Raw genomic sequence first — 15,198 nt, 5'->3', positions numbered from 1 at the left:
GTCTCAACGTCCTTTTTATAGTGTGGTGACCAAAACTGGATGCAGCACTCCAGGTGTGGTCTTACTAAGGATTTAGAGAGTGGTATTAGTACCTTCCTTGATCTCGATTGTATCCCTCTGTTAATGCAACTTAGGATTGCGTTGGCTTTTTTGGCTGCCCTCACACACTGCTGGCTCATATTTAATTGGTTGGTTGGAAGTCTTCCTTTGAGGTTTTTAATCATTATTATTCCTACAGTGATTAAAAGATAAAAATACATACTTGGATGTGTAACATCTGTCTCAATGAAACCTCTTTCTCAAATAAATAAATATACATATATGCATACACACTTACATACATATATACAGTATATATGTAGTCCTTGATTTACCACCAACTTGAGCCCATTTTTTGTTGCTAAGCAAGACAGTTGTTAAGTGAGCCTTGCCCAGTTTTACGACCTTTCTTGCCACAGTTGTTAAGTGAACCACTGCAGTTGTTCAATTAGTAACATGGTTGTTAAGTGAATCTGGCTCCCGCATGGTGTCAACTCATAAAATATTCCTATGGTCTTTTTAGAGTTGCCAACAGAAAGGGAGGGGGAGCAGTGAGGCAGTTGGAAATCGAAAGTGCATTCCATAAATAGGTTTTCAAAGATAGTAACTAGGTGACTGAACTTTCTGCTGCGCAAAATTCTAACTGGAGAGCCTGATTGATGACTCTGGGCTATGGATGTGTCCCATTGGAGAATATGAATTGCAATACACCCAGGGGGTGGGGGAAAACCAGGGTCAAGGGAGACAGTGAATGATGTGTCTCAGAGTCAGCTACACCCAGGCAGTGTTTGCATCTTAACTCCCAATAAATCCTTTTGAAGTTTTGGAAGTTTGGCTTGAGACTCATGATTTAATTGGGGGTAACTGCCAGAATCCTGACACATGGACTTCGCTTTTCAGAAGGTCCCAAAAGGGGATTGTGTGACTCCAGGATGATGCAACCGTCGTAAGTATGTGTCAGTTGCCAAGTGCCTGAATTTTGATCACATTTAATGACCACGGGGACACTGCCAGAGTCATAAGTGTGAAAACGGTCATATGTCGCTTTTTTCAGTGCTCTTGTAACTTCAAATGGTCACTAAACAACTGTTTATTAAACCTGTGTATGTTTGTGTGTGTGCATATGAATATATGTATGTATATAATTATAAATTGAGAGAGAGAGAGAGAGAGAGAGAGAGAGAGAGAGAGAGAGAGAGAGAGAGAGAGAGAGAGAGAGAAACTTAAAAAGATTGGTATTCAAATGTATCTTCCTGAAAAATACCCCTTTGGAGGTGAATCTTCAGCCCCAATTTAATTCCTGTTTTGGATTGCTAAGAACCGCAACATCCGATAAACAGCAAAAGTTTCTATCTTGCCAAGGATTAGCCTGAGCTGATGCTCCAGGCAGGCGTCGCATCCTGTGAAAACAAAACAAGTCTAAAAATTGTCCTGTGGATTTATTAAAAGGAGGTAAATGGCATATGTCAGAGTTATTTCCTTTGTAATTAAGAAAGCAGCCGAGGTTGGAAGAATGTAAATGGAGGCTGTTGTAATTACTTGTTACGCTTTGATAGGAAATCAGGCATGCAATTTATCCAAATACCTTTAAGTAAATTGCATGAAGCACACTGTAATTCAACCTCCAATTTATATTTGACTTCCAGCAATTATCTTAGTTCATCTTTTCCTATTTGACTTAAAAAGAAAATCATTATAGAACAGAAGTAAGAACACTTACAAAATGTGCATGCTATTTTTGTTGTTGTTGTTAGTTAGCTACCATTAGTTGTATGAGGTATACATCTATATATAGGGTTGTGTGTGTATTTGTGTGCAACTAGGTACACGTTTGTGGATGAATGAAATCTACTTTGTGTAAATCTGTACCACAATTTCTATGACTATGGAGATTCTCAATCCTATGGGTCAAAAGTGTTTTGTTTTTTTCAAAAGGCAACTGGAGTTGCTTGGATTTTTCCTTGAAATAACAGAGCTGGAAGGGACCGTGGAGGTCTTCTAGTCCAACTCACTGCTGAAGCAGGACATCCTATCCCATTTCAGACAAATGGTTGTCCAGTCTCTTCTTAAAAATCTTCAGTGCTGGTGGCCAGCTGTTCCACCGATCAATTGTTCTCACTGTTTCTCCTTATTTGCAGGTTGAATCTCTCCTTGATTAGTTTCCATCCATTATTCCTTGTCTGGCCTTCGGGTGCCTTGGAAAATAGCTTGACTTCCTCTTCTTTGGGCAGCCCCTCAAATATTGGAAGATGCTATCCTGTCTCCTGTGGTCCTTCTCTTCACTAGATTGGCCAGGCCCAATTCCTGCAACTGTTCCTTGTATGTTTTAGCCTCCAGTCCCCCAATCATCTTTGCTGCTCTTCTCAGCACTCTTTCCAGAGTCTCGACATCTTTTTTTTATATCGTGGCAGCCAAAACTGGATGCAATCATTTCACTTCTTATCCAGGAAACTTCTTTAGTTCAGGTCTTCTTCAGTTCTGAACTGAAGAAGCTTCTTGGATGAGAAGCAAAACATTGTTAAGGAAATGTTTCCTTAACATTTTACCAACTTTCTTTCTTGAAAGTCCGGTTGTCTTTTGAAAAGCACTTTGGGATAATTTCTATGCCTGCTTTTTTTTTTTGAAATGTTCCCCTGTTTGCTCAGTGGAATGTACTTGTCAGAAAGTGCTTATGGAATTGTGCAAATTGCACATTACAAATAAATGGGCTTGGTTTGTTTTTTTTTTAAAAAAACAACAACAAGCACAACATCTTTACAATGCAGAGGAACAATATCGCCTTAAATTCAGACTTAACGCTAGACGCCAATTCGCTGGTTCCGAGTTTTGCATGCTATTTGTAACCAAGAAACCTGTTCGCCAGCTACACAATCCACAAAGCTGAAACAAAGCACTATTGACCTCTCCTACGCTTTAAAAAAAAGTGTCTCAGAAAAAAAGCAGGGCCGTGCAATGCGTGGTTTACTACTCTGTTGTAGGTAATCGCAGCCAATCGTGGCTCTTTCTGCAAAGCACAGGTCGGCATGAAACTGGGAAGCCAGCCGTAACTGCCAAGTACTTTTAGCTGTTGTTAAAACATCACATGATTGGCATTTAACAGTAGAAATACTGTACTAAATGGCTCGAGTATTAGTCATGGGTTGTCAAACTAAACAGAGAGTGGCTTGGAAAGGGAGCACTATGCAACCAAAGGTGCATTAAATAAAAGAGAGGGGGAAAAACACTGGCATGGAACCAAAGCCAAACAACACTGACTCACCAAGCCAGTTCTTCCTGCTTACACCCTGTTCTTGCTATGTTCTTGACTGCCTCTCTATTTGGATAGTTTGGGTCAAGGAATCCATTAAGAGAGCTATCAAATTCTTCTTCAAGGCAGCTCATCTTTCTACAACAACAAAAACAATTGCTCATCTGGTTCCAGTGTTTACACTGAAAGTAGCTTTCTTTTGAATCCAGATGGGCTCCTACAATCGGTAGTTTCCTCAAATGCAGTTAGGAAATAGATGGCAACCATGTTTTTCCAGATTGTTTTTGGTTTTGAGCTTGGGATTTCCTAGTGGTCTGCTATCCAGTATTAGATTTTTTAGATCAGCTAAAGGAAGATAGATTTTACGCATCCCGATGATGTAGCAGGAAATCAAAGACTCGGGTCAAGATAGTAAGAGAACTGGAGCATAGTCAGGGGTGGGCTTCAAAAATTTTAGCAACTGGCTGTCTGCCTGGTTGCTGGGTGGGCGTGGCCAGTTCGCTGAACCAGTCATAAAATTAGCTACTGGTTAGCTACTGGTTAGCTACTGGTTCATCCAAACTGGGGAGAACCGTTCGGAGCCCACCCCTGAAGACAAGGTAGATTTTACTATACGCATCCCGATGACGTAGAAGGAAATCAAAGACTCGGGTCAAGATAGTAAGAGAACTGGAGCAAAGTGTCATTTGAACTAGGCTTAGATGTCTGTTGATGCTACAGGTGCGCTTGAAATATATTAACTGGCATAACCAGCCCACAATTGAATCCTTGGATCATGTTACATTCTTTTTCTTCCTTGTTTATTTCACAATATCACAACCTGTCCTTCTTTAAGTAAGCCTTGGAGACCTGGCACTTCCACAGGTCCTGAGATGAAGAGACTTTGAGGGCGGTGTTATTAAATTAATTAGTTCATGCAGATCGTATTGTTAGGGTGTTTTTTTTAATGGTTGTTTTTATTGTAAGCCATCCAGAGTTGAGAGATTTGAGCAGCTCTATCAATTTAAATTAAACAAATCAATAAGTAATTTGTCCCGAATAATAAGCTCCCAACCCAAATCATCATCATCATCATCTTCTTCTTCTTCTTCTTCTTCTTCTTCTTCTTCTTCTTCTTCTTCTTCTTCTTCTTCTTCTTCTTCTTCTTCTTCTTCTTCTTCTTCTTCTTCTTCTTCTTCTTCTTCTTCTTCTTCTTCTTCTTCTTCTTCTTCTCTCCTCCTTCTCTTCCTCTCCCTCTCCTTCCTTTTCCCTCCCTCTTCCTTTCCCTAAGCCATGTATATATTTGTTCATTTTATTACAGGACTATTCAAGCCGAATAGCTTGGTTATGAGCTAGGTCAGAAATGCTCCAATTTAATCTCTAGTCTTCTCCAAGGAGAACTGAGAAAAGCATCTAGGGAGTTATGTTTCCAAATCAGTATTACCAGTACTAATAATGGGTTCAAATAATCTTCCCGAGTTTCCAAGCCAGTGGTGGTGGTGGGGGGTTGGATTAGATTACCTATAAGGTCTCTTTCAACTCTGTTAATCTGAATAAGGGTCTATTGCATCTTGGATGAACAGCTTCACAATAAGGCAGGCAGGTAGAAAAACAACATGGCGAGAACCCCAGGGTAGAAAGTACAAATTTTGGCCAACTGATTTCAAGCAGCAAGCCAAGGACATAAATAATATTGTGGGGAAAAATGGCCTTTGTTCTCCTTCACCATCTCACTTGAAAATCCTGTCTCTTATCAATCCACAAAGTTAAGAAAACCCCCTTGTAGGTGGAATTACAAACCCTAGCCTTTATTTTATTTTATTTTCCAGAGGAAAGCACAATAGGCAGCTGTGTCCTTCTCCAACCAGAACATCTAAGATGAAAAAAATTAATCATATGTGATCCTTCCCTCCCCCTGCAAGTTTCCCGTAGAACAAGTAGAAAAGTCCTTTACTTTCCGAGTTATAGGTCTTTATCAGATTTACCCAAAGCACGCCAAGAATTCAAGCAGTGGGGGTGTCTAATTACGTTCGAATAGGCAAGTTTTTTAGAAGCAAACTTCCCCGACAAAGTGAATGTCACCAAGGCACAGCAAACAATCAACAATTTTGACCTGAAGTTAAAATCAAAATGTGACTAAATAGTGATTGCCAAATACCAATGGCTCCAACTATCTTTCAGCAGCATTTCACACCTGCCCTATTTCAAATCCGCAAGTTTGGATGTAAATATTTGGAGAAACTTCCAGCATATCTGAGTCACTCACTAGGCCTTCCCCTCCTGCGCTACATTTCCCTGGGTATAAACGCATGGAACCTAGTCCTCATTTCAGTCCAGAGGTGGGATTCAGCTGGTTCTGACTGGTTCTGCAGAATCGGTAGCGGACATTTTGAGTAGTTTGGAGACCTGGCCAATCCCATCTCTGACTGGTCCCACCAACCCCCTCTATTCTCTGCCTCCCATTGAGTCCCAGCTAATCGGCTGGGTCTTCTTTGGTTGCCCTGCACAGGAGAACGGAGCTGGAAAGCAGGCTAGTGGGGTGGGGAGGGAGTGGGGATTTTGCAGTATCCTTCCCCTGCCACACCAAGCCACACCCACCAAGCCACACCACGTCCACCAAGCCATGCCCACAGAACTTTTTTGAATCCCATCACTGTTTCAAGCCCCCTGAAAAATGAGTGGCATGGGACTTAAAAAATGAATAATTTTAGAGCTGCCAAAGGACCCCTTAATGGGGAAGCTTGAATGAATGTGGCCGCCTCTTAAAATGGGTGCCTTGAAATGCAATTTTGTCCCATCATGAAATGAACATGTGATAACATACGGAGTGGGATGGATGAGTAAGGGAGGAGGACAGGAGATTGGAAGGCTTTTGTTGCTTACATTGTATTTTACTTTTCCCAAGATCATCAAAGGCCTGGAGACTAAATGGCTGCAGGTTTTGGGTTTGGTTAGTCTAAAGAAAAAAAAAGAATTAGGGGTGACACGATAGCATTCTTCCAATATTTTGAGGGGCTGCCACAAAGAAGAGGGAGTCAAGCTATTCTCCAAAGCACCAGAAGGCAGGACAAGAAGCAATGGATGGAAACTGATCAAGGAGAAAAACAACTGAGAATTAAGGGGAATTTCCTAACAGTGAGGACAATTAATCAGTGGAATAGCTTTCCTTCATAAATCATGGGTACTCCATCACTGGATGTTTTTAAGAAGCGTCTAGAACAATCACTTATCTGAAATGGTGTAGGGTCTCCTGCTTGAGCAGGGGGTTGGACTAGAAGACCTTCAAGGTCCCTTCCAGTTCCATTCTATTCTATCTATTTATGTTTCAGCATGCTCCATAATCCTCATTTCTTAGAGGAGAACTACAGGTGTTTTTTTTTTTTAAAAAAAATTCTCCTTGATTCAAAAGTTCAACATCGTTGAATAGGACACTACCAGATAATCCTATGGATGTTAATTGCAGGAATTGGGTATGTCTAATCTAGTGAAAAGAAGGACCAGGGGTGACATGATAGAGTCTTCCGATATCTCAGGGGTTGCCACAAAGAAGAGGGAGTCAAATTATTCTCCAAAGCACCAGAAGGCAGGACAAGAAGCAATGGCTAGAAACTTATCAAGGAGAGAAGCAACTTAGAACTAAGGAGGAATTTCCTGACCATGAGAGCAATTAACCAGTGGAACAATTTGCCACCAGAAGTTGTGGGTGCTCCAGCACTGAAGGTTTTTAAGAACAGACTGGACAGTCACTTGTCTGAAATAGTATAGGTTCTCCTTCTTGAGCAGTGGGTTGCACTAGAAGACCTCAAAGGTCCCTTCCAAATCTGTTACAGGTAGTCCTTCAACATACTTCACTTAGGGACCATTCAAAGTTACAATGGCACTGAAAAAGAAGATCAGCTTTTGCGACCTTTTTAAAATATTTTTATTGGTTTTCTCTTTCCATACAATAAGTGCTTAATGAACAGCATACTGTCTGAGGCCATTTGTGTGCATAGCAATACTTCTTAAGTTCCTAATTTCTACCCCTGTTGTCGTCCAACCATTTATAAAAACCATTCTTGCTGCTGTTAAAACATGGAATATCAAATACGCAACCCTCCTTTGTCATATTTGTTATGCCTCACCAAAAAATTAGTTCTGGCTTAAAATCTGTAGGAAAATCAGCTTGGCCCCAGCTTTTCCAACCTCCAGGCAAGCCAAATCATTGGGGAAGCCATATTCTCTTAGCAACTACATAGTTTCAATGATTCCTTTAGCAACAGTGCCCCCCCTCAAAAAAAGAAGTCACAAAATGGGGTGAAATTCACTTCACCAATGTTCCGCTTAGCAACACCTACACGTTGGGCTCATGTAAGTCGAGGAGTAGCTGTATTTTCTGTCATTGTAACTTCCAGCCAACTGGGTCCTCTTTTTTTTTTTTTTAATCCCCTTGCCATCCTGTCCTGGTCTTTCTGAGCTAGCAAAAAGTCAAGGGAAGACACAATGAGCAAGAGTGACCCGTGTCTTTCTAAAAAGAAGAGGTTGAGAAGGGCCCTTTTTTAAAAAAATAAAAACGAATTCCAAGGCTGGCACAAAAGACAGATGCGGTCAGCCAGCCCTCCTTTTGAATCCGACATGCCTCTGGCTCAGCCAACAGAGGGTTGAGGCAGCTGCTGACGTCAGAGCCAGTCTGGAAATGGGATGCTTGCAAGCTTTGTTATTTCAGATCTGAGCTGGCGGGAAGAGTTGCTGGACGGAGGGAGCTGCTCTCTCTCTCTCTCTCATTCCCTCTCCTCTTAGACTGAAACTACAATGCTGTAGGCTAACAGGGGGTTATACCGGGCAGAAAACCTATGTACATACTCCAGAAAACCATGAGGGTAAGAAAGATTTTGTTGTTGTTGTTTTTCTTCCTTCCTCTTGCTTTTTCCTTCCTTCCTTCCTTCTTTTTTGCACCCTTTCCAAGGGTGAGCCGGTAAATATTTGAAACTCCAAGAAAAGTTGAATGGAAGAACAAAAGAAAGCAAAACTTGATGGATCTGCCATCTATACTCTAGGCAAGCTGTTGAAAGTCAGGTGTAGGGATATTCTTAGCTGTCCCGGCTCCCATGGGAAAATGTAGTAACTTAAATGTTAAAGAGAGGTTGAAGGTTTTTTTTTTTCCCTTTCTTTTGTTGTCCAGCGTGGCTGATTCGTTCCTGCTTCAAACTGCCCTTTCTGGTTTGGCTTCGGCAGTTTGGCTGCCGTTGGGTAAATAAACGTAATAACAGGAGCCTTTGGAGGCAGCGTTAGAGGAAAAAAAAAAAAAAACCACACGCCTTTGAACGGTTTTATTTAGAAATAGGAGGGCTGCAGCAGCTGCATTCTTGGGTCTCTCTTGACAGCAAAGATAGACATAACAAGTGCAGGGGACTTGCAAGAGCCTCCCTACGGGAAGGTGTGCAATTTGTTTTGTTATTGACTCAAAGGATTCTTAGCGTGCCAGAGGCTCTTTCATGCAAACGCTCACCAACTTCTAACTGGAGGCTGTGTTTGTGTATGTTTTGCTCCGCTTCCTGAAAAAAAATAGCTGGCCTACCACTGCAGACGGATGTTGTTCATTTGGGCACTTTTCCAACATTTGCTGCTTCGTTTGGGGAGGCATTACAAGGCGATATTTGCCACCCTTCCCTGTAGTAGAATCGGCCAATGGAAAGGAAGCCAGCCAGTCCACTCTTCTCAACTTTTCGGTCTAAGGTTTCCTCTCCCAAATGTGAAGGACCGATTGCGAGATCCTCGGGACAACCAAAGAGGTCTTGGTTCATTAACCCGGACATCGAAAAATGAAAAGTGCAGCTCAATTTTTCTGGGAACGTTTGAAGCCGCCAACTTCCTGCCCGTGGCTCAAAAGGAACTCAGGAGCTTCCCAGTGAATTGAGAATGAACATTTCAAAACAATTGCCATATTCAAATAAACAGAAGAACAGAGCAGGAAGGGACCTTGGAGGTCTTCTAGTCCAACCCTCTGCTCAGGAGGAAACCCTACATCACTCTGAACCAATGGCTGTCCAGTCTCTTCTTGAAAACCTCCAGTGATGGAGCACCCTACAACTTTCTGGTGGCTAGCAGTTCCACTGATCAATTGTGCCCACTGTTTCTCTTTAGTTCTCGGTTGCTTCTCTCCTTTATTAGTTTCCATCCATTGCTTCTTCATGTTCTGCCTTCAGGGGCTAAGGAAAACAGGTTGACCCCATCCTCTCTGTGCTACCACTAGTTGATTGTTCTCACTGTGAGAAAGTTTCTCCTTAGTTCCAGGTTGCTTCTCTCCTTGCTTAGTTTCCCTCCATTTCTTCTTCTCCTGACTTCTGGTGTTTCAGAGAATAGGTTGGTCCCCCTCTTCTTTGGGGCAGCCTCTTAGCGGTTGGAAGCCTGCGTTGCCAGACCCATCTAATCAGAAATTGTCCCTGTGGTTTGCCTTACACTGAAAATGGAGAGGGTTGCTAATCAACTAGATTCCTGCCTGGGAGAGCATGCTCAGAACAAACCACAGGTGGCCGTTTCCTAGTCACAAGGACCCAAGTTGGCACATTGGATGGTAAACGACACTGAGCAACCTGTGCCCGTTTCATCCCAGGGGACGTTGTCAAAGAAAACCTTGGACGCTTCCCAAAGATTAAACAATGGATGGCACAAGTTCTTTCTTTTCTTTTGAGATCCTCTGTGCAAGGGAGACAACAGAAGTGGAACCTGTGTAGGAAGCGAATTAATCTTTGCTCATTCAAAGTGGCTGAGCGGAATCCTTCATTTATTAACATGTTTATGTCCCTCATCTCACCAATAACAGCAGCTCTGTGCGGCTTACAAAAAGATGATACAAAGCGATTAAAATTCAAAGGGTTAAATCAAAAGGATAAGCATCACAAGGATAGGTCCTTTCTCCTTCACACAAAATAGGGAGAGCATTAAGAATGATCCTGGGATATTGGCAAGATATTTTGTAGAGTGTAGTTTCATTATTTATTTGGGTTTCTGTTACATTCTGCCAACTGTAAGGAATTCGATCCTGACCGGCTCAAGGTTGACTCAGGTTTCCATCCTTTTAAGGTTGGTAAAATGAGGACCCAGATTATTGGGGGCAAGAGGCTGACTATGTAAACCACTTTGAAAAGCATTGCAAAGTGGTATATAAGTCTAAATGCTATTGCTATCTATTATCTATCTAAGATAGCTAGATAATATCTATCTATCATCTATCTATGTATCTGTATCTATGTGTCTGTCTTCTGTCTGTCTATTATCTGTTATTTAGAGCTGTAGTGGCTAATTCTGCTGACTGTCACCAGTTTGATCCTTACCAACTCAAGGTTGACTCATCCTTCCATCCTTCTGAGGTGGGTAAAATGAGGACCCAGATTGCTGGGGGCAAGAGGCTGACTCTGTAAACTACTTAGAGAGGGCTGTAAAGCACTGGGAAGTAGTATACAAGTCTAAGTGCTAAGTCTAAGTGCTTATTGCCATTGCTATCTTGATAAGTACCTGTTGGAGCAGAACCAAGATCCATTTTGCCTTCTGTTTTCAAACATAGCCAGCCAGGTAATTGCATGTCTGGGATTTTTTCCTGTGTGGTCTGTCTGACATCAGCCTCTTCTATAGGAGAGCTGTTGCCCTGAGCTATCAGAGCTTAGAACCTCTTAAAGGCTCATCTTTGTCAGAGGCCGATGTGACTCCGCAGGTAGCTAAAACCTTGCAGCTGTCAAACCTGGTTTGACAAGAACAGGAAAACATCAACAAAGCTCAAAGCAAAATGATGATTTGTAGGAGAGTCAATATATTGTTGATGGGAGGGATCAACATTCTCCGCCCGGTTAAAAACAGTCCATTCCAAGGCCCAGGAAGTCAAGAATCAATAGGGATGTGGAATGGAGAAATGCATACAAGAGGCAGAACGTAGAATGATAGGGCTGAAAGGGTCCTCGGAGATCTTCTAGTCTAGCCCAACCCTCCCTGCTCAAGAATTGAGCTCTGGACATGGATATTGTAAACATGTGTATTACCCTGACACTTATACTGTAATTCTATCTGAGAAATAATTACGATTGAGAGCAGGAAGTGCTATTCTCAACATGGACATACACAGAGTTCACGATCAAACAGGTCACCCAATAAGGGTTGTACCCTTTAGACACTTTTTTCAGCTACTTGGTTTGATCCTTATTTCAAATGTTGAACTTGACTTCCTTTTTCACTGGCATCATTCGGTGAATTACCTACGGTATTCTGCTTTGAATGATATTCAGGGGTTGCTACATTTGTCGAGTTCCATATAGCATGTTTTTGTTGCTTTGGGTGAATTAGAATGGTTTTACAAAGCCGTATTTTCAGAATCAGCATAGAGCTGGAAGGGACCTTGGAGGTCTTCTAGTCCAGCCCCCTGCTCAATCAGGAGGCCCTGTACCATCCCAGTCAAATTGGCTGGCCAATCTCTTCTTGAAAATATCCCATGATGGGGCATCCACAACTCCAGGAAGGAAGCTATTCCATTGATTGATTATTGGTTCTCACTGTCAGAAAATTTCTCCTGAGTTCTAGCTTGAATTTCTCTTTAATGATCTTTCCACCTGTTACTTCTGGTCCTGCCCTTAGGCCCTTTGGAGAAGAAGTCAGTCACTTCTTCTCTGTGACAGCCTTGTACTGAGTGACTGCTACCATATTGTGTGAAACTGCGTGGCAAGATCAGGATTGATAAAAGGGCTCCTTTGTAGAAGTATGTGAAGGTGGACAATGTAGAAAGTAACATTCTAGGCTGGACACTTTCTGCATTGTCCATCTTCACATGCTCCTATGAAGAAAGGTCCTTGGTGCTCTCTGAGCTTGGTGGTTTTCTTGAAGATGTTTCTTTACCAAACTAGGTAATATCATCAGGTCCTTGGTGTTCTCTGAGCTTGATTGTTTCCTTGAAGACATTTCATGTCTTAAACTAGGTACCATCATCAATGCTAAGACTGATGAGGTTACCTAGTTGGGTCATGAAATGTCTGCAAGAAAACAAGCAAGCTCAGAGAGCACTGAAGACCTCACAGTTGTTGTTGTTGTTGTTGTTGTTGTTGTCATTGTCGGTCATCCTCCTCCTCCATAAGCCCTACTCCCTTCTAGCACCGATGATATTACCTAGTTTGGGTAATGAAAAGTCTGCAAGAAAAGCACCAAGATCAGAGAGCACCAAGGACCTAGAACCCCACAGTCCTCCACCTCCTCCTCCTCCTCCTCTCTGCAAACCCCTCTCCCTTCTAGCACTGATGATGTTACCCAGTTGGGTCATGAAATGTCTGCAAGAAAACCACCAAGCTCAGAGAGCATCAAGGACCTCTCAATTCAAGCCTGAACACAGTTTCACATGCGTGTCATCCCTACCAGGACAGAGATGGAAGGAGAATAAGGTCTCCCTCCATCCCAAAAATTTATAATATGCATCCAGATAAGCAGCCCACCAGGAATTTTATCCCTGAAATGGACAAAGTGAAGTCCCAAGCAAAGTCAAGCCATCTTCTAGCTGATTCCCAGTTGTCAAACTATCCTGTGCTCCCCAAACACAATGCCTTGTGACTAAAGTTATGAAATGCCACTGAAAAACTACCGCAGAAGAAGCCCTTTGGCATACAATCACCCCGTCTCATTCCTCAATTAGATTTTATTTAGCTGCTGTACATTCTGTCTTCAAATTCCAGTTCTCGTGACTCACTCCCAACATTTGAATGGCAAACTTTGGACTGAACTGCGGGAAGAATGCTCCTGTTTACTATTAGGAACATTTCTTGTCCTAATTTGTAAATAGCCATGCAGAATGTGTTGGACAAGATGTACAAGATCTATTTTTAACCTTTTTGAGGAGAAACAGTTGAAAAACTGTTCAACTGTTTGTTTCCTTTTTTTAAAAAAAAATGCCGTCTCTTAGCATCAGCACTGAGGGTTGAGTGAACAGAGACAAATTCTCAAATTGTTAGATAAATATTAAGGGTGATTTTGGAAGAAGCTGCCTTAAAAGGGGAAGAGAAGCTTGGAGTTACCACTTTACACAGCAAAGTATCTCCAGCACCTGTTTTATTTCTGTGCTCATTCCACATTCTACATGTAGTATTTCTGCTTTGAGTTTGCCTTTTTTTTTTTCTCCTTCTCCATAAGTGAATACAGGCAGGACAAGACAGGACAGGACAGGACAGGACAGGACAGGACAGGACAGGAAAGGAAAGGAAAGGAAAGGAAAGGAAGAGAGAGAAGGGGAAAGAAAGAGAAAGAAAGGGAGAGGGAGGGAGGGAGGGAGGGAGGGAGGAAGGGAGGGAGGGAGGGAGGAAGGAAGGAAGGAAGGAAGGAAGGAAGGAAGGAAGGAAGGAAGGAAGGAAGGAAGGAAGGAAGGAAGAGAGGGAGAAAGAGAGGGAGAAAGAGAAAAAAGAGAAAGGGACGAGAGAGAAAGAAGGAAGGAAGGAAGGAAGGAAGGAAGGAAGGAAGGAAGGAAGGAAGGAAAGAAAGAAAGAAAGAAAGAAAGAAAGAAAGAAAGAAAGAAAGAAAGAAAGAAAGAAAGAAAGAAAGAAAGAAAGAAAGAAAGAACTTCTTGGAATTTGACAGCCCTTTAACTTCTACCTCATTTGGGCTTTGACATCATGCATCTTGAGTTAAACCCCTTTTGAGAGAAAGCAATAATTATTTTTTTCCCTTTTGTAGATAAACTTGAGTCCCCTGACTTAATGCTAAAACCCCGCAAGGAAGATCATCCATTTGCTTTCCGTTGATTTTTTAAAATCCGCTTTGTTTAAGATGGAAGAATTGCAAGATATGATGGCTGACACTGTGGCTGGGTGCCTCCTACCATCACAGGAGACGCTTTTTATCGGGCACAGAGCTAAAATAAATTAAAGCCACCTTGGAGTTGAGTTTAATCCATTCTGTTTTCTTAAGGTTATATGAAAAGGGTTTGGCACTGTTTTCTTCCAGCATGCCCTGCTGACCTCCCAATTTATCCTAGATAGATCCCCCCCCTACTAAAATTCTCACCAAGGCTGGTCTTGTTTAACATCCTTGATCAGTGGCTCACAGCTAGATGCTCCCATCTATCTGGGTAGGTGCGAGATAAGTGTGCAAAATGTTTAAAAACAGCCTGTAGGAACTGCAGTTGCAAGAAACAAGTAAAATCCTAACTTTAAAAAAGGGATCTATAGCATTGTAGGTGAATAGAAATCTTGCCTATAAAGACCGAGACTTATCCAAATTAGCTTCCTAAGAGGATGCTGTAAAAGTCTCGAAGAGAGACTGGCGGAACTGCTAAAATATCAGAAAGCAGAACATTTTTTTCTCCTACTACTGGTTATAAAAGAGAAATGTAGTAATAAGGAAAGATACGCAGAAGAAGCAGATTTAGGAAATGATGGATTCAGGCCATGAAGTGATTGGGAAGGAGAGGAATGAAAAGTTTCTATAGAAGTAGTTGTAATAGATAACAGAATGCCACTAAGAATAACAGAGTTTGGAAGGGAACTTGGAGATCATCTAGTCCAACCCCCTGCTCAGGCAGGAGACCCAAACCATTTCAAACAAGTGTCTGTCCAGTGATGGAAGCACCCACAAATTCTGGACGCAGACCTAGAAAGTTAACTTTCTTGGGGGAAAGTGAAGTTTTTTTTTCTTTTAATTTTATTGATTTTTTTTATTAATTACATTTCTTAGTGCTTAATAAACACAGTGTTGTCTGGCTATTTAATTCACTTAACAATACTGATTACATTCTTAATCCCCACCCCTTTTTTTCCCCAACCACTGATAAAATAGATTCCATGATTGATAATATTCTGTATCTTCCTCCTGTTTAATTTTCAACGTCAATCTGTCCATTTCTGCACAGACCAGTATCTTCTTCATTATCTCTTCATCCTGTGGTATCTCTTCATTTCTCCAATGTTGTGCGAATGTAATCCTCACTGCTATTA

At 41.8% G+C, this 15,198-nt stretch overlaps 1 protein-coding gene across 1 annotated transcript in view; it reads left to right on the top strand.

Annotated features, from left to right (window-relative positions):
* The first annotated feature begins 7,968 nt into the window (after positions 1–7,968).
* The window catches only part of RASGEF1A (RasGEF domain family member 1A), a 57,662-nt gene continuing 50,432 nt past the window's right edge, over positions 7,969–15,198 (top strand). Inside the window, exon 1 of the mRNA XM_026678388.2 lies at positions 7,969–8,124. Coding sequence (XP_026534173.1) covers positions 8,098–8,124 — 27 coding nt within the window. The 5' untranslated portion in view covers positions 7,969–8,097. The remainder of the gene's footprint in view (positions 8,125–15,198) is intronic.

This window comes from Notechis scutatus, chromosome 4 (genome assembly GCF_049901735.1).
Source record: "Notechis scutatus isolate UNSWTSFEM ecotype Mainland chromosome 4, rNotScu1.2, whole genome shotgun sequence".
Classification (NCBI taxonomy): domain Eukaryota; kingdom Metazoa; phylum Chordata; class Lepidosauria; order Squamata; family Elapidae; genus Notechis; species Notechis scutatus.
Note: the sequence above shows the minus strand (reverse complement) of the source record. Positions and strands in the feature narration are given on the sequence as shown.